This window comes from Oncorhynchus mykiss, chromosome 19 (assembly GCF_013265735.2).
Source record: "Oncorhynchus mykiss isolate Arlee chromosome 19, USDA_OmykA_1.1, whole genome shotgun sequence".
Taxonomy (NCBI): domain Eukaryota; kingdom Metazoa; phylum Chordata; class Actinopteri; order Salmoniformes; family Salmonidae; genus Oncorhynchus; species Oncorhynchus mykiss.
In genome coordinates this window covers 30613132-30633973 of record NC_048583.1, presented here as the reverse complement: position 1 = coordinate 30633973, position 20842 = coordinate 30613132, and the positions used below count along the sequence as shown (strand labels likewise).

At 41.4% G+C, this 20842-nt stretch overlaps 1 protein-coding gene across 2 annotated transcripts in view; it reads right to left on the bottom strand.

The window, feature by feature from the left end:
• Window positions 1-5264: 5264 nt before the first annotated feature.
• Window positions 5265-20842, bottom strand: part of si:dkey-87k14.1 (leucine-rich repeat transmembrane protein FLRT2) — a 56129-nt gene continuing 40551 nt past the window's right edge. For both annotated transcript variants that reach the window (XM_021573897.2, XM_021573896.2), the window contains exon 2: window positions 5265-9351. In XM_021573897.2, coding sequence (XP_021429572.1) covers window positions 6719-8764 — 2046 coding nt within the window. In that variant the 5' untranslated portion in view covers window positions 8765-9351 and the 3' untranslated portion in view covers window positions 5265-6718. The remainder of the gene's footprint in view (window positions 9352-20842) is intronic.

Sequence of the window (20842 nt, the reverse complement as noted above, 5' to 3'; positions counted from 1 at the left end):
ATTCCTGTAGGTTATAGGACACATTCTCCCAGCCAGACATCCTACAACTATTCTCTAGTCCGCATAGGGACTCATGCACAGAGACACAGGCATACACACAGAAGTGTACACACACACACACACACACACACACACACACAAACACACACACACACACACACACACACACACACACACACACACACACACACACACACACACACACACACACACACACTATATCTGGTAACAATGGACATAGCCTTAATGCAGGGGCTGAACCTGATTAGAGGAGAGAGGCTAACAGGCAATGGTGTCAAGGTCAAATTAAGTCAAACTGCACTGAAGTGTGGTCACCAACTTTCATAGAAGGGGACATAGAGGGTTTATGTCAATGTCAAGTGAGCCTATCTCAGCTAACAATGTCTCTAATACTCTCAAATAGATTTTCATTGAATGGGATGAAAAGCTGTCAATGTCATGTTGCTTTGATCTGTGAATATTCTCCATATTTTATCTCAGTGGATAGTTGCATTTCAGCTAGACTAGACGTGTCCTTGATTATGATAATTGTCTGAGCATGTTTTTGATAGTCTCACATGATTATTGACAGAAAATCACAGTCCTGTGGTGCTTGTAAAGTAAAGAAACTCACATTTTCATCTCCCAGGGAAACCATCTGTCGGTCAGGAAAGCCCCGTTACTCCATAATATCTCTATTTTAGCACTTAATCAATTCTAGTAGATGTAATGACAACCCAAGACAACATTTAACACAGATTTGATATTTTCTGCTCATGTTTGCACCTTCTTATTTGCTCAGAACAGAAGAGGCAGTCTATCTCAGGCCAAACCATTAGGGCTGGGGACCATTTTTCATAATCCAGTGGAACCCCTTAGATCAATACTCTCCTGTGTGTGTGTGTGTGTGTGTGTGTGCATGCCAGGGTGTGAGGAAGAGAGCGTGTGTATGGGTGAGTCTGGCTGTGTGTGAGGGGAAAGAGTGTGTTTGTGTGTGTGTGTGTGTGCTGGGGTGTGAGGAAAAGTGTGTATGTGTGTGGGAGTGTGTGAGAGAGTATGTGGGGGAAGTAGATTGTGTGTTTACTTGATAATTATACCTCTGGCGAGTTGGGAGACCATCATTCAGGGGTCCCTTAGTCAATAGAAACTGCACCCAGTGTAAGTGTGTGCACAAGTCAGTGTGTGTGCCTGTGTCTGTGTGTTTAATTGAATGGAAGCTGACCATGGTAATGACCATGAGGCATGGAGCCCAAATGTTCCTGGAAGCTTGGGACCAATATATCCAGCAACTGCTGCAGGGCATTAAACACTGAGTTCAGGGGTAGTCCACTGCTATTGTTTTCTGCTTGATAAGTGTGGTGAAATGTGTTGTTATACGGTGCCAATGGCGACGCAGCTTCAGACACCTCAGCCATTTTGAAATCTCTGCAGTGATTTGCACACTAAGGAGGTACATCTGTTCAACTGAACAGACCCTCTTCCAAGGGAATTTATCGCAATGTATGTTCAATCAATCCTGTCTTCCTCCACCATCCCTTTGTATCTTCTCTTTACCAATCGTGAGGAAAGCACTGTCAACTATGTTGTCTCACCGGGCAGTGACATTCTGGTACTAAGACAGTGTGTGTATCCAAAATGGCACCCTATTTCCTACATAGTACATACTGTTGACCAGCGTCCTACAGTAGTGCGTTATATAGGGAATAGGGAGTCTGTTGGGATGCAACCTCAGTGTCACCCGTGTGATGTCCCACCCTGCAATGACCCTCTGGTTCTGAGAGAATCAGGATGTCAGTTTAACAGTGGCCTGACTATTAGTTGCCTGGCCAGCACAGTTACTGTAATTGTTCAGGGATGACAATGGACAACCAAGGACATGATCACTTAAAATACAGAGTCGACAGGCTACAAATTCCAAGATTAAACTTCAATGTGCTTTTCCAATGTGCTAGTATTCACCTGTATTTTAGATATTTGTTCTGTGGTTGTGGTAATAGAAATACAGAAATATAGAAAATATAGCACATTGGTATACAATATACAACCAACTTAACAGAGAAGTATTTTACTCATACCAAGTAAAATGATACGATTGCGATCTAGATTATTTTCATGAAAACAGTAGTCCACTTGTCCTCGTCAATCTGTCGTGTGACTAACAAACTGAAAATGCATCTTAAAACTTAAAGCAATGGTCCTTAAAAACACTCCCTCTAAGCTTACTCTGTAAGCATAGCAAACATGATTGCATGCTCTGTGATTTAAAAAAAATTAAAATACAGTGGATCAATTATAATTATACCATGGATATGGAGAATATAAAACCTCATATAAAACCTCAACTGATAGTTGCTCCCAGGCATTTATGACTGAAGAATGAGGACCATGCAGCACAGCGACTGCGAGCACTGTCTGAGCTTCTGTTGTTCCAGAAACTAGTCCTTCACATGATAAGGTTCAGACCATAAACAAACCTCAACAAGCAATACAAGGGATTAATCAAGGACGTATGTCAGTGAGAGGGTACACTTTTGGGGGTTTCTTCCATTGGAATTATATTGAATTCTGCTTATATCACACAATAAACAAAGTTCAAATGCAGAGACTCCGAGACCATTGATTGAGTGCTTTGAAAGTGACAGTTTTGGAGTGAAATCTGTAGCCTATCGCCGTTGCGCTGAATCATTACAATGGACAGCACCCTACATACTAGAGCAAGGCTGTTTTGGTATTGAATATAGGCTACAAAACAGATAGGCTGTTTGTAAAAGGGGAATTACCCTATGTGAATGCAGCCATACACACAGCTGTTTTACCAAAATAACGGCAACTAAATGCTGAAAGTAGAAGCCTGGTTATTCATGCACGCAAACAAAAATACTGAATAGCAGTTTAGCTTAGAATACCGACACAACTGCAAACGTGAACAGAACAAAACAGTGGTACCAAGTAGTAGGCCTAGTAAACAAAATATAATATTGATAAAGGCATGACACCATCTATATTTAGGCTAGTTTCATTAACGGTAAACAATCACAGCAAATAAAAGGAGAATGGAGATCAAAATAACCTAAACATAGCCTACGGCCTACTACAGTGAGATGCAGCCATGCACAGCTGTCTCGCCAAATAAATTGGCTCATAGGCACGCTTCAAACTCTAGGACAATTTGACTACTATTCTAATGAAAATAATTGAGATTGCAAATGGATCATATTACTTGGTATGAGTAAAATACTTATCTGTTAAGTTGGTTGTATATCATTTAAATAGCATTCCAATGTGATATACTTTATATATTTCTGTATTTCTACTACCATAACCACGGAACAAATATCTAAAATACAAGTAAATAATAGCACATTGGAATAGCACATTGAAGTTTAATCTTGGAATTTGTAGCCTGTCGACTCTGTATTTTAAGTGATCATGTCCTTGGTTGTCCATGGTCAACCCTGAACAATTACAGTAACTGTGCTGGCCAGGCAACTAATAGTCAGGCCACTGTAAAACTGACATCCTGATTCTCTCAGAACCAGAGGGTCACTGCAGGGTGGGACATCACACGGGTGACACTGAGGTTGCATCCCAACTGACAGCCTATTTCCTATATAATGCACTACTGTAGGACGCTGGTCAACAGTATGTACTATGTAGGAAATAGGGTGCCTTTTTGGATACAAACACTGTCTTAGTACCAGAAGGTTACTGCCCGGTGAGGCAGAACATAGTTGACACTTCCCTCACAATTGGTAAAGAAAAGATGCAAAGGAATGGGGGAGGAAGACGGGATTGATTGAACATACATTGTGATAAGTTCCCTTGGAAGAAGGACTGTTCAGTGGAAGATATTTACCTCCTTAGTGTGAAAATCACTGCAGAGATTTCAAAATGGCTGGGGTGCCTATAGCTGCGCAGCGGAGATACAGTGTGTGCCAACCTTTCACTCAATAATTTGAACTTTTTGGCTATTTTTATAAAGGGGATGTAAAACTCCTCCACACTGGGCCCGTCGCAGACCTGGACAAAGTACCACACATATAGTATGAGTACACTACCTTCAAATCTGTCCTCAATATGAAAGTATCTCACTCACAGACACTGATCTCCCCAGAGAGGGAGCATTTATTTATTTACTTTTATAGATGACCACACAACTGAAGGAGACGGAAGTGTGAATTTAAAGGCTGATTACTGTCTCCACCGGCACACCAGGAACATAGCTTAGAGATCATTTAGATAGGTATACTGTTTATACACCTAATTCATTCCTCGGCTCTCAAGAGGAATCACGGGAGAATATGTGTGTACACACACACTACAGTATACTGTGTACACATGTAAAGGACGTCATGCTGATAGCTTAGCTAGTACCAATTCTTCCACATTCAGCCCATACCTGACGCAAACTCAGGACCTCTGCCTTGCTAACACACATGACCGCCCTCCTGAAGCATTTTACCAGTCGGTGCCTCGTGAAAAGCTAGCTATCCGCTGGCGCAAGAAGTGACACTTCAGGCTGAGGAGTACATTTCACACATCCCCATGTGCGACACACACAAAGACTCACAGCTCAAGACTAATGAGGAAAACAGCCGAGCCATGACCTGGATCGGTACCGGATCATGTAATTGCAGCCATCAGTAGAAAAGGTGGCAGAGAGCCAAAATGGACTACAAGTCTGTCTGATCTTCAGTGCGGGCAGAGTTTGGCTAAAGTATAAATGACCTTTCACTAGACTAGAGACTCGTTAAAAAATAGATGCTAGAATAGAAGCTTCATGAAATGGAATGTCAGAGGTTGACAAAATGTCTGAGGATGAGGGATGCAACTTGCTACAGTAATCTATATCATTTTGGAATGTTAGAGATATAAAAGCCTTCCCTCAATGTTCCACATTCCCTAGACAAGCGATTTGATATGGGACACAATACATTTTGTGACAAACAAATTGCAGTATCATCATCTCAGAATTTGTTCTCAAGGGTACCATTCAATGTTTGACTTATTATTTTAAAACATTTATTATCCAGCCTGCACGTGTCCCTTCCAAATTAGGGCCCGACTTTTGTGAGAGCTGAGGACACATTTTGGTAGAAAAATAACTCAAAGCATCGATGATATAGACTCTCTACATAATTTGTGTATTTCTCCCAGAGAAGACCGTAGCATCACAGATAAAACATTTCTTAAGTGATAAAGAGATGCGATAAGACTGATGAAGCAACAAGATACAAATAAATAATCAAATACGAGGCAATCCATTTTTTCCAACAACAATTCAATGTCAATTGAATGTATTTACATTACACTTTTGTGCAGAAAACACATGGATTCAAAAGACCTTACATTATGAGCTGATCATTTCAAGGCACATATAATATATTACCATAACATATTTTTTTTGCTGAACATAAACTCAGATAGTTGCTTCGTATCCAACTGTCTTGACAGATGTGCTTGTGGATCTTTCATTCTCAGCTATACGACGTACAGCTTCCTTATGCTTTAATTTTCGTTTTTTTTGGAAAGCATAAGATGCAAACTTATGACCTGTGCATGATTTGCTGAGTCGAGCTGTTTTTTAAACAGCTTGGGAAACAATCAAAAGGTTCAACAAACTCCATAACTACAGTAGCCTACTACCATTTTCATGAACAGTATTTCCAGGTTGTGGTGAATGACCACTGGCCAACAACATAACCATGTGTTACTGAAATAAATACTTGAATCACACGCCGCATGTATCAAGCATCTCAGAATAGGAGTGCTGATCTAGGATCAGTGTAGCCAATTTTGTATAAGATGACAGAGGGGGACGTGATCCTAGATCAGCACATCTAATCGGAGACACTTGATGTCTACCAGCCCTGGAATCCATGCAGCCATTTGACCAACACTTCTCAAAACTGTGTTCATAGAAATGTGTCTTTGTTATGTAGATGAGATGATGAAAGAGAGACACTCACTGCAGTATTACTTACATAGGCAGAACTACATTTCAATACTCAGCAATGTCCAAGCAAATAAAAAGATCAAGAATCATGAATGAATCATTGACAATAATGAAAAATTCTGCCCTCTTGTGGTGCATTTGAATGAACAGATTCTCTCCCTCTTTCCCTCTCTCTTTCCCTCCCCTTCCTCCCTCCTTCCTATACTCTCTCCCATTCTCTCTCAAATCCTTACTGTGAGAAAATATTTATCCCCAAAGCTCATTTCCTGAATGGTTGGTTCTCTCTGTCACATTGAGTTGCCACATCAAGTCTATGACTTAAAACCCTTTTTGTTTTAATTTCCATTGCCAAAACATGGGATGTAGCTATATCTGTTATGGACATTGTGCATGTTAGACTCATTACTGGCTAGGCTATTTTTATAGGAATGAGTAGACCGTCTGACTATCATATGACTTCCACATGGCCCAATCTTTATGGAGCTCAAAATATAAAATGATGAGAGAAAGCTCTGATTGTAAAGAACTGTATGCACAGAACCGAGTTACACAACTTTGAGAAATAAATAACTTATAAATCAATTAGCATTTTTTACTAAGGGAATATAAAAGTTAGCTGAATTCAACATTATAGCCCAGCCGGTGTATAAATTACATTGCAGACACAGAGGTCTTTGAAATATACTTTTCAGTGTACTGTATGCAGTTAAGTGTATTTGTTAATACAAAGGGGGTTCTATAACACTCTGCTATGCAAAACCATCATGTACGGCAAAAGTCTGCGTCTGCTTGAACATTGTTCTTGCAGTATACTGTGCTATTGCTTCCCAGAGGGCAGTCTCTGAAGCCAATGCCCCCATTAGGGGTATAAATGGGCTGTATGCGGTAGTCTCCCTTGAGGAGCTGCTCGTTGTTCAGGGACGCTATCTGGAAGCTGGTCTCAGTCATTTCCAGTATAGAGTTATCCTTTTTGGTTCCTGCCTCGCAGTAGTCGTCTTTTCTCCTGCCCTTATTGTATTTCCACTTGGCCGAGGACGACCGACCCTTCTTGTGCATGTGCCAGCAGAATATGCTAAGGAGAAGCACCAGAACTACGATCACGGCCCCTCCGATGAGGCCAGCCAGAAGAAAGGGAGAACTGGGGTCCTGCTGGGTGGCCTGCTCCGGCCCCGGTGGCCCTGTATTATTACCTTGGCCATAGGAGACCGGCTTAGTCACAGCCTCTGAACACACTGTATCATCCTTGGGCCGGTAGTTATTGAACGCATCCAACGGGATGACACAGATCCGGTAGGTGGACTTAGGCTTCAGGTTGACCAAACGTATGCCCCGGTGCTCCCCTCCCACCATCCTCTCCCTCACTGTGTCTCCCGACAGGCTGGGACCCATCTTGGCCCAGGTGACCTTGTAGGCTGTGACAGGAAAGGAGGCCACCCAGCTGACGTGGATGGCTGAACCATTGAGTATGGTGAACTTGATCTGCAGGGTCTCCCGCTCAGGGTCCAGGGGCGGCAGGTTAGTCCTCTGTTCCCCATCTCTGGAAGGGGAGGAGGGGAGGAGAGGGGGGTTATGTGTGGGTGAGAAGGGGAGCCTGGATGGGGGAGAGAGAGACTCTGTGTCTGAGGGGTAGCCTGTGGAGGAGGGAGGGAAGCGGATGGTGAGGCCTGGCGAGGTGGGGGGCAAGTGGGTGGGCAGCAGGGCAGCCGTGGTGCTGCGAGGGCACTGGATAAGCTCGGTGTTCAGCTCTCTGATTACCATGCCCCGGACAGTTTCGGGCTTCTGGCACATGAAGCCGCGCACGTTGAGGGAGACTGGCAGAGACTTTAACCACAGTATGACCCAGTTAATGCTGCAGTCACACAGCCAAAGGTTGTTACGAACAGTGAGCTGTCTGAGGCTGACGAGGCCATCAAAGACCCCCTCTGTCAGGGACTGCAGCTGGTTGTTGGAAATATCTAGCCTCTCCAGCTTTCTCAGCCCTGCGAAGGCCGTCACAGGGATCTCATTCATCTGATTATCCTGAAAGTTCAGCTTCACCAGAACATCCCCTGGGAGAAGCGGGGGCGGGTAGGTGAGGGAGTTCCGCGCCAGAGACAGCTCCCGTAGTGTCACCAGGTCCTGGAAGGTTCCAGGGGCCACACCCTCATCTGTCAGCAGGTTCCCGTCCAGCAGGAGGCGCTCTAACCTCGTCACATTCCTGAGCGCCTCCTCGGTGATCACTGCAATCCGGTTCTCGTCCAATCGCAACTCTTTGAGGTCCTCAGGGAGACCAATAGGGACACTGCTCAGGTGGTTCTTGGTGAGGAAGAGCATCTTGAGGCTGACGGCCTCCCTGAATGCCCCTTCTTCCACCCCAACTGTAGAGATAGAGTTATCGTCCAGGTGGAGCTCCTCCAGCCACAGCAGCTGAGCCAGCGCGGCCCTGGAGATGGTCTGGATGTTGTTCTCCTGCAGGTGCAGTACCCGTACATTCTTGGGCAGGTTGATGGGAAACTCGTCCAGCTGGTTACCATAGAGATAAACAGTCTCCACGGAGGCGACGTTGTGAAGCTCAGAGGGGAAGCCGGCATTGTTGATCTGGTTGTTGTGGAGGTAGAGGGTCTTGTAGCCCTCTCCGATCCCTAGAGGCACCGAGGTCAGGCTCCTCTCGTTGCAGTAAACAAAGGTCCTGTCACAGCGGCACTCCTCTGGGCAGCTTGAGCCAGATGCCCGGTAGAACTGCATGTGCAGGCCCAGCAGTATGGGTATCCATGGCCTGAGGAAAGAGGCCCAGTCCTTATTCCACACGCGCAATGGATGTAGCTCCATTATAAACGATAGGTCAGAACTGATGGAGCTGTCGTTAAAAGAACGACAAATGACAATCACAACAGCCAGTAGCAAAAAAAGGAAAAAAAGAACAAAAATAGTAAAAATCCACCCGAATAAAAAAAGTTCTGTAACCAGCTGTGAATGCTTAGTTTGCTGCTCCAGCAGTAAGCAGTGGTGAAGCGGCAGCAGCAGCAGTGCTGGAGAAGGCCTCTGGTGGTAATTCCTCCGTAATTGCCTGTCCTAAGCGTCCTAACACAAGAGCAATGGTCTCATTAAGCAATGTGCCTCCTTCACCGGCCGCCATCCACACTCACTAGCTCGCTACGGGGGATGATAGCAAAGCTCATCACATTTTCACTCTCAGTCAGCCGCCGCAGTGCACTGTAAGGGCCAATTTAAAATGGTGGCTACCAGAGAGCCATGTGTGGTACACTCAGGGTTATCATCGGAGAGACCCCTCCTTCTCCTTCTCTTCCTCTCTCTCTCTGTCTTTCACTCTCTCGTTGTTTCACTCGCTCACGTTACACACGGCTGGGCCCAGACTGATGCTGCCTCCGTTGGAATTGACATTTGGATCCAGAGGCCTATTTTCAAAGAGACAAATGGAGAAATCAGTTGGATGATCTTAGAATGCATGCTTTCCTTCTAAATTAACAGAAAGGAAGACTTCAATTTCTATCCCTCAAATACAAAGTGCAGCATTGTAAATTAGAGAGAACAGACTCATGCATCACATCTTGTGAAGCATATCTATCAACAACAGTTTACCAGACTTGTGCTTTTCAACAATATCATGTTGACAGACTAGTGGATGGTAAATCTGATAGACACACTTATTTCATATCCTTCACCAGACATGTGTTGCAGCAGTGGATGTTATATAAAACAGTGAATGTTGAATAATGCTCTTGTTGTAAAAAATAATGTAACACTTTACATGACAGTTTCCTTACAGCTGTAATTACGTCATGAAACAGCTGGCCATTGTGATCTGTAGCATAGTTTTACAAATTAATCACAGGTAGAAGTGTCAATGAAAATGTCCATGAAGCATTGTAGGTTTAATCCAATTGTGGCCATATAATAATGGAACAATGGAAACATTATTGTGTGGAGTTGCGCATTTTCAGTGCTGTGAAAAAGTATTTTCCCCTTTCTAATTTTCTCTACTTTTGCATATTTTTGATACTGAATGTTATCAGATCTTCAACCAAAACCTATTAGATAAAGGTAACCTGAGTGATCAAATAACACAACAATTACATACTCATTTCATTTATTTCATAAACAAATTTATGCAACACCCAATGATCCTGTGCAAAAAAAAGTAATTGCCCCCTTACACTCAATAACTGGTTGTGCCACCTTTAGCTGCAAGGACTCCAACCAAACACTTCCTGTAGTTGTTGATCAGTCACTCATGTCGCTGTGGGGGAATTTTGGCCCACACTTGCATGCAGAATTGCTTTAACTCAGAAATATTTGTTGGTTTTCAAGCATGAACTGCTCGCTTCAAGTCCTGCCACAACATCTCAATTGGGATTATGTCTGGTCTTTTGATTAGGCCATTCCTAAATGTAAAATTTGTTGTTTTTTAGCCATTTTCATGTAGACTTTATTGTATGTTTTGGATCATTGTCTGGCTGCATAACCCAGCTGCGTTTCAGCTCACAGACAGATGGCCTGACATTCTCCTGTAGAATTCTCTGATACAGAGCAGTTATACTTTTGACTCATCTGTCCATAGAACATTTTTCCAAGAGTCTTGATGATCATCCAGGTGCTCCCAGGTTTTTTCTGCCAAACTTCAGTCAACTTTTTAGACAAATGGGTCCCATTTTGTCTGGCAAAAGCTAAACACTGCATTCCACAGTAAAAACCTCATACCAATGGTCAAGCATGGTGGTGGTAGTATGATGGTTTGGAGATGCTTTGCTGCCTCAGGACCTGGACGACTTGCCTTAATAGAAGGAACATTAAATTCTGCTCTGTATCAAGGATTCTACAGTATAACGTCAGGCCATACATCTGTGAGGTGAAGCTTGAAGCACAGTTGGGTCATGCAGCAAGACAATGATCCCAAAAACATTTTATTTTGTATCTTTATTTAACTAGGCAAGTCAGTTAAGAACACATTCTTATGTTCAATGACGGCCTAGGAACAGTGGGTTAACTGCCTTGTTCAGGGGCAGAACGACAGATTATTATTTTAAAAAATGTATTATAATTATTTATTAATTATTATATATTTTTAACTTTGTAAACTTTGGGATTTGATCTTGCAACCTTTCGGTTACAATGCTCTAACCACTAGGCTACCTGTCGCCCCAAAACAAATAATCAAGTCTACATAAAAATGGTTCAAAAGCAACACATTTTAAGATTTGGCATGACCTAGTCAAAGTCGAGACCTAATCCGAATTGAGATTTTGTGGCAGGACTGGAAATGAAATCAAAATTCTTCCACAGCGATGTGAGAGAATTACATACAACTACAGCGAGCATTTGGGGTGGCAGGTAGCCTAGAGTTTAGAACATTGGGCCAGTAACCAAAAGGTTGCTGGATCAAATCCCTGAGCTGATATGGTAAAAATCTGTCGTTCTGCCTCTGAACAAGGCAGTTAATCCACTTTTCCCTGGTAGGCTGTCATTGTAAGTAAGAATTTGATCTTAATTGGCTTGCCTAGTCAAATAAAGCTTTAAACAATGGTTGTAGTCATTGGAGCTAAAGGTGGTACAATACATTATTGAGTGTAAGGGGGCAATACATTTTTCACACAGGGTGTTAATTAAATAAATAAGTATACTTTTTGGGGGTTATTTGTAAACTCAGGTTCCCTTTATCTAATATTAGGTTTTGGTTGAAGATCTAATAACATTCAGTATAAACAGGGTTGGCTAGGTTACTTTCTAAATGTAATCCATTACAGTTACTAGTTACCTGTCCACATTCTTTATCAGTAAAAATTCCAGAAAATTATGTCATGGCTTTAGAAGATTCTGATAGGCTAATTGACATCATTTGAGGTGTACCTGTGGATGTATTTCAAGATCTACCTTCAAACTCAGTACCTCGTTGCTTGACATCAAGGGAAAATCAAAAGAAACCAGCCAAGACCTCAGAAAAAAAATTGTAGATCTCCACAAATCTGGTTTATCCTTGGGTGCAATTTACAAACGCCTGAAGGTACCATGTTCATCTGTGCAAACAATAGTACACAAGTATAAACACCCTGGGACCACGCAGTCGTCCTACCGCTCAGGAAGAAGACGCGTTCTGTCTCCTATCAAATGATGTCAATTAGCCTATCAGAAATCTTCTAAAGCCATGACATCATTTTCTGGAATTTTCCAAGCTGTTTAAAGGCAGAGTCAACTTAGTCTATGTAAACTTCTGACCCACTGGAATTGTGATACAGTGAATTATAAGTGAAATAATCTGTCTGTAAACAGACTTGTGTCATTCACAAAGTAGATGTCTTAACTAACTTGCCCAAACTATAGTTTCTTAACAAGAAATTTGTGGAGTAGTTGAAAAACTAGTTTTAATGACTCCAACCTAAGTGTTTGTAAACTTCCGACTTCAACTGTATATACACGTACTAGTAAAAAATGTTGGGTCACACCTACTCATTCAAGGGTTTTTCTTTATTTTTACTATTTTCTACATTGTAGAATAATAGTGAAGACATCAAAACTATGAAATAACACATCATGTAGAACCAAGAAAGTGTTAAACATTTGTTTTATATATGCAGTGGGGCAAAAAAGTATTTAGTCAGCCACCAATTGTGCAAGTTCTCCCAATTAAAAAGATGAGAGAGGCCTGTAATTTTCATCATAGGTACACTTCAACTATGACAGACAAAATGAGAAAAAAATCCAGAAAATCACATTGTAGGATTTTTTATTAATTTATTTGCAAATTATGGTGGAAAATAAGGAATTGGTCACCTACAAACAAGCAAGATTTCTGGCTCTCACAGACCTGTAACTTCTTGTTAAAGAGGCCCCTCTGTCCTCCACTCATTGCCTGTATTAATGGCACCTGTTTGAACTTGTTATCAGTATAAAAGACACGTGTCCACAACCTCAAACAGTCACACTCCAAACTCCACTACGGCCAAGACCAAAGAGCTGTCAAAGGACAGCAGAAACAAAATTGTAGACCTGCACCAGGCTGCGAAGACTGAATCTGCAATAGGTAAGCAGCTTGGTTTGAAGAAATCAACTGTGGGAGCAATTATTAGGAAATGGAAGACATACAAGACCACTGATAATCTCCCTTGATCTGGGGCTCCACGCAAGATCTCACCCCGTGGGGTCAAAATGATCACAAGAACGGTGAGCAAAAATCCCAGAACCATACGGGGGGACCTAACCCTAGTGAATGACCTGCAGAGAGTTGGGACCAAAGTAACAAAGCCTACCATCAGTAACACACTACGCCGACAGGAATTCAAATCCTGCAGTGCCAGATGTGTCCCCCTGCTTAATAAGCCAGTACATGTCCAGGCCCGTCTGAAGTTTGCTAGAGAGTATTTGGATGATCCAGAAGAAGATTGGGAGAATGTCATATGATCAGATGAAACCAAAATATAACTTTTTGGCAAAAACTCAACATGTCGTGTTTGGAGGACAAAGAATGCTAAGTTGCATCCAAAGAACACCATACCTACTGTGAAGCATGGGGGTGGAAACATCATGCTTTGGGGCTGTTTTTCTGCAAAGGGACCAGGACGACTGATCCGTGTAAAGGAAAGAATGAATGGGGCCATGTATCGTGAGATTTTGAGTGAAAACCTCCTTCCATCAGCAAGGTCATTGAAGATTAAACGTGGCTGGGTCTTTCAGCATGACAATGATCCCAAACACACCGCCCGGGCAACGAAGGAGTGGCTTCGTAAGAAGCATTTCAAGGTCCTGGTGTGGCCTAGCCAGTCTCCAGATCTCAACCCCATAGAAAATCTTTGGAGGGAGTTGAAAGTCCGTGTTGCCCAGCAACAGCCCCAAAACATAACTGCTCTAGAGGAGATCTGCATGGAGGAATGGGCCAAAATTGAACTTGCAGAAAACATTTGACCTCTGTCATTGCCAACAAAGGGTATATAACAAAGTATTGAGATAAACTTTTGTAGGTGACCAAATACATATTTTCCACCATAATTTGCAAATAAATTCATAAATCCTACAATGAAATGTTCTGGGGGTTTTTTCTCATTTTATCTGTCATAGTTCAAGTGTACCTATGATGAAAATGACAGGCCTCGCTCATCTTTTTAAGTGGGAGAACTTGGACAATTGGTGGCTGACTAAATACTTTTTTGTCCCACTGTATTTGAGATACTCCAAATAGCCAGCCTTTGCCTTGATGAAAGCTTTGCAGACGCTTGGCATTTTCTTAACAAGCTTCATCTGGAATACTTTTCAAACAGTCTTGAAGGAGTTCCCACATATGCTGAGCACATGTTCACTGCTTTTCCTTCACTCTGCAGTCCAAAGCAAAACATCCCAAACAATCTCAATTGGGTTGAGGTTGGGTGAGTGTGGAGGCCAATTCATCTGATGCAGCAATCCATCACTCTACTTGGTCAAATAGCCCTTACGCATCCTGGAGGTGTGTTGAGTCATTGTCCTGTTGAAAAACAAATGATTGTCCGACTAAGCGCAAACCAGATGGGATGGCGTATCGCTGCAGATTGCTGTGGTAGCCATGCTGGTTACGTGTTCCTTGAATTCTAAATAAATAACTGACAGTGTCACCAGCAAAGCACCATCAAACCATCACACCTCTGCCTCCATGCTTCACAGTGGGAACGACACATGTGGAGATCATCTGTTCATCTACTCTGTGTCTCACAAAGACACAGCATTTGGAACGAAAAATCTCAAATTTGGACTCAGCAGACCAAAGACAGATTTCCACAGGTCTACTGTCCATTGCTCGCATTTCCTGGCCTAAGCATGTCTCTTCTTCTTATTGATGTCCTTTAGTAGTGGTTTCTTTGCAGAAATTCGACCATGAAGGCCTGATTCACGCAGTCTCCTCTGAACAGTTGATTTTGAGATGTGTCTGTTACTTTAACTCCGTGAAGAATTTATTTTGGCTGCAATTTACAAGGACGGTCAAATATAATACAATTATCCTCTGCAGCATAGGTAACTCTGGGTCTTCCTTTCCTGTGGCGGTCCTCATGAGAGCCAGTTTCATCACAGCGCATCATAGTTTTTGCGACTGCACTTGAAGAAACTTTCAAAGTTCTAGAAATGTTCTGGATTGACTGACATTCATGTCTTAAAGTGATGAGGTACAGTCATTTCTCTTTGCTTATTTCAGCTGTTCTTGCCATAATATGGACTTGGTCTTTTACCAAATAGGGCTATCTTCTGTATACCACCTCTACCTTGTCACAACACACTGATTGGCTCAAACACATTAAGAAGGAAATCAATTCTGCAAATTAACTTTAAAGAAGGCACACCTGTTAATTGAAATGCATTCCAGGAAACTATCTCATGAAGCTGGTTGATAGAATGCCAAGAGTGTGCAAAGCTGTCATCAACTTAATGGAGGCTACTTTGAAGAATCTCAAATATAAAATTAATTTTGATTAGCTTAAAACTTTTTGGGTTACTACATGATTCCATATGTGTTATTTCCAAGTTTTGATGTCACTTTTATTCTACAATATAGAAAATAGTATAAAGTAAAAATTAAGAAAACCCCTTGAATGAGTAGGTGTGTCAAAACATTTGACTGGTACTGTATGTACTATACCAATCAAAAGTTTGGACACATATTCATTCAAGGGTTATATATAAATATATATCATTTTATAAGTCAAAAAAATGGATGTAGCAAATGCAGATTGACCCTTTTTAAATCTATAAAAAAGTGTGCGAGTTTGAGCATGTGTCAATTAGGCCTATGAATTATTTTGTTTATCAGCATGAATTAGATTGAGCAATAAAATACCCATTTTATTCCATAGGCTTGGATCTGCACTATGCAGCTGTTGCAAGAGTGCATTTTTACTGGCTGTCCACTGGTTTCAAAAACTATGATTGATAAGCAGCTTCAACTTCTTCAATTCAACCATTAATGGGTTGAAATACACAGAAAGATTTGTGAGCAGCCATCCACAACAACCACAATCTAAAAGGCTCAAATAGCTAAATGAGAGAGCTGCATTGTGATTCACATCAATGCGCTATGCAGATATCAATAATAAGTCATATCCGTATCGCCGTAGACTACACCACTCCTGTCATCCTTACCCCCAAGTGTTTATTCAAGTTGGATACTCTTTGGATGCCGACAGCAGTCGCACCATAGGAAGACATAGCTTGGCCTGTAGTCTACAAAAGCCTATTCCTTTCTTTTCTCATGATCCATTGAACACATTTGGTGTGTCATCATAGTGATCTCTGACTTGTGGTCAGACTCGCTCAGGTGGAACAAACATAAACTTACACATTTTTTCAATGCTGATTTGAATGTCATTGAAAAAAACAGAAGTCTCAACTATTTTTCCTTCGCAAAACATACATTCTGAATTTAAAAGTAACAATTTTCAAAAGTATCTGTAATCTGATTACAATATTTTGGCTGGAAATGTAACGGAATACAGTTACTGTTTTTTTGTAATCCGTTACTCCCCAACTGCCAAAATAAAGAAAATACCAACATAAAGTGTCTTAGGGCGTTGGGCCACCAGAACAGCTTCAATGTGCTTTGGCATATATTCTACAAGTGTTTGGAACTCCATTGGAGGGAAGGGACACCATTCTTTCCTGAGAAATTCAATCATTTGGTGTTTGTTGATGATGGTGGAAAACGCTGTCTCAGGTACTGCTCCAGAGTCTCCCATGAGAGTTAAATTGGGTTGAGATCTTGTGACTGAGACACACATACGCTCAGATAGGCTCTACCTGTGCAGAACACATGCCCCTTTGCTGATGGTATAATCAACTCACTGCCCGCAAGTCGTCATAAAGCTTGCCACCCCACACCCAGTCCCGGTTGCCCCTTTTTTCCAGTATGCCCTGTACAGAGATTGTGCGCTCGGTATCCAAACATGCATGGTTTGAGACATGCGGTCACCGGTTGAGTATGTGTAGCTAACTACCCAGTTTAAGTATCAACATTACTGCCACAGCAGCATACCATTTGATTAACACTTGATAATACTTGATTTAGCCTACATCATCAATATTGGTTGGTTGATACGTGGAGCAGAGAGAGGCAGAAAGACATACAGACGTAACAATCAGTAAAAGAAATAGAGCTAGCTAAAGAGAAGATTTACATCAATCATCAACATCAATGATCAGCTGATTGCCCACCCTCTTCTCCTGATGTCAATCATGTCTATAGGAGGCACTGTAACTACACTGAACAAAAATAAAAATGCAACATGCAACAATTTCAAAGACTTACAGTTGATATAAGGGAATCAGTCAATTGAAATAAATTAATTAGAACCAAATCAATGGATTTCACATGACTGGGAATACAGATATGCATCTGTTGGTCACAGATACCTTAAAAAAAGTAGGGGCCTAAAAAACTCTCAGTATCTGGTGTGACCACCATTTGCCTCATGCAGCGCGACACATCTCCTTCGCATAGAGTTGATCAGGCTGTTGATTGTGGCTTGTGGAATGTTGTCCCACTCCTCTTAAATGGCTGTGTGAAGTTGCTAGATATGGTGGGAACTGGAGCACACTGTCGTATACGTTGACCCAGAGCATCCCAAACAGGCTTAATGGGTGACATGTCTGGTGAGTATGCAGTCAATGGAAGAACTGGGACATTATCAGCTTCCAGGAATTGTGTACGGATCTTTGAGACATGGGGCTGTGCCTTATCATGCTTAAACATGAGGTGATGGTATCTCTGTGCATTCAAATTTCCATCGATAAAATGCAATTGTGTTCAATGTCCAAAGCTTATGCCTGCCCATACCATAACCATGGGACACTCTATTGACATCAGCAAACCGCTCGCCCACACGACCCCATTAAAGCTTTCTGCCATCTGCCCGGTACAGTTGAAACCGGGATTCATCCGTGAAGAGCAGACTTCATCAGCATGCCAGTGGCCATTGAAGGTGAGCCTTTGCCCACTGAAGTCAGTTACAACGCCGAACCTCAGTCAGGTCAAGACCCTGGTGTGGACAACGAACATGCAGATGAGCTTCCCTGAGACTGTTTCTGGCAGAAATTCTTTGATTGTGCAAACCCAGTTTCATCAGCTGTCCGGATGGCTGGTCTAAGATGATCCCGCTGGTGAAGAAGCCAGATGTGGAGGTCCTGGGCTGGTGTGGTTACATGTGGTCTGCTGTTGTGAGGCTGATTGGACATACTGCCAAATTCTCTAAAATGAAGCAAGAGGCGGCTTATGGTATAGAAATTAACATTAAATTCTCTGGCAACAGATCTGGTAGACATTCCTGCAGTTAGCATCCCACTTGCATTTTCCCTCCAAACTTGAGACATCTGTGGCATTGTGTTGTGTGACAAAACTGCACATTTTAGAGTGACCATTTATTGACCCCAGCACAAGGTGCACCTGTGTAATGATAATGCTGTTTAATCATCTTATTCAAATGCCACACCTGTCAGGTGGATGGATTATCTTGGCAAAGGAGAAAAGCTCACTAGCAGGGATGTAAACAAATTTGTGCACAAAATTTGAGAGAAATAAGCTTTTTTTGCGTATGGAACATTTCTGGGATATTTTATTTCAGCTCATGAAACATGGGACCAACACTTTACATGTTGCAATTATATTATTGTTCTGCTTATTGCCTGCTTACAATTTGTGATTGAGTGAATGTGTTTTGTTGCAGAAAGAAATAGGCCTGTGTAAAACGTTCACTACAGAGCTAATTGTTATGTTACCAAACTCAAGATATGAATTATGAAAGTAAAAAACTAAATTGAATCAGGGGGAATGCCCTTTTATTATTTTGAGCTCCTGCCTGGAGAAAGGGCTGCGCGTGCGTGCACACACGTACACACACATTTGAAACTCGCAATGCACGTTTGAGACCCACATTTAAACTCACTGAGATCTCTTCTTCTAGCCATGGTAGCCAAAAGAATCGGCAACTGGGCGTTTTTATACATGACCCTAAGCATGATGGGATCTTAATTACTTTATTAACTCAGAAACCACACCTGTGTGGAAGCACATGCTTTTAATAGACTTTGTATCCCTAATTTACTCAATTGTTTTCTTTATTTTGGCAATTACCTGTACATTTTTAAAATGTATAGAACAATTTTTTTGCTGCATGTGCTGAAGCTGGCAAGAAATGCTGAATGAAATAATCAGAGTGAGAGAGAGAAATAAATAGAAAAACAGATGCATACATAAATGAAGAAATAGATCAATCAATAAATAGGTAAAGTAAATTGAGTCAGGAATAAAGAAAAGCTCCTAAATGTATTTTGAATAGTGGTGAAGTAAGTGAGTGATGCTAAAGAAATCACTGGCTCTGGGCATTGAGGTGTTTAATCTGTCAAATGCCACGGTGATGGGCAGAGATTTGCTCCACTGCCCTCACAAGAAGCACTGCACAGTCCTCCAATAGTAATGAGAGAGAGAGAGAGAGAGAGATACACATGAAGAATTACATTTCATAATGTCTGTCTCTCAAAACACACATACATGCATGCACACATACACATACACACGTCAGTTCTATTAACATTTGAAATGTTGTGATTCAGTTGTTTTAGTTAGAGGGGGAACAGAATCTTGCAAATGAAGCTAAAGCATGGGCAACAATACTCCAGTGAAGTTGATTTGCCTATATATGCCATTGATGACGATTATGCTCTAAAACATAAAATGGAGAGTTGACATACCAGATACAAAGAGCATGTGGGTCATTCTTGAAATACAGTGGCATTTGGGGGAAAAAATATTTGGATACATCCTATTCTAAACCAACTAATATGGTAGCTTAATGATGTTTAATAATTTTTAACACAATGATAGCATTGTGCCACTGGTAAGAGTAATAACATCAATGATGGTAACATCAATGATGGTAACACCAACGAGATATTTTAGGTAAATTAGGATTTTCTGAAATGGAGGTCACAAATGCTAAATCCTAAGGTTATCAATACTTTAAACATCTTTTGCTAAAGTGATATGATTAATAATCTTTCTGACAATGTTATTGCCCTTCATTTAAATTTAGTAAAACTAAGTGACACTTTGGATTTAGACACACCAAATGATCAATGGAATCCTTAAATGTATGACATACTAAAAAGGTGTGATTAACTAATAATTTTCTTTAAAATAGACCCTTCCTCCGATAACAATTTGCCACTAGAGAGAAGACTCAAGGTCCCTGTACATCTTTGTAATGAGTAATTTTCAAGGCGCTAACACCAATGACATTACACATTATACTGCTCATTTTATATTTATTTAATTTGTCTTTTTTGTTCACTTTCTAACATTCTAAATAATAGATATCTCTAAATCCCCAAAACAACTCTACAACTCCACACATCACTACTAGGACAAGCCTGTTTGCTTGCCCTAAGTACTTTAAGCGATGAATAAGTATACAGTCTTGTAGTAAAGGACTTGCATTATGTTTTATCAATAATAAACAGTTCAATATAAACAAAAACATGTTTGTTGCATAACTATTATTAGTTTTAATGTGTTGTGTATGGTTGCAAATGCCACTGCAATTCAAGAACGACCCATGTAAAGACAATGATTCACATTTAAACATGAGTGGACTAATTCAGTTGTATTCAAGCAGTAAAAAATTTACTTGCAATCCACCTCCCATAACTGACGATATCTACCCTATGCAACCTCAAGCAGTATCAATATTTAAAGCTGAAGGGGCTGAGCAGGGGCGTCATGCAACCCAAAAAATCTGAGGGGAAAAATAGTACTTGAGGATGGCTGGGGGGTAGTCTGGAGTGGGGCTACCCCCCCCCCCCCCCCCCCCCTCCCAACTGAAGTTGAAGAATTTTGCATTTTTCAAACACCTGAACCTGCTTTTTACTGCATTCTATAGCCATAATCAT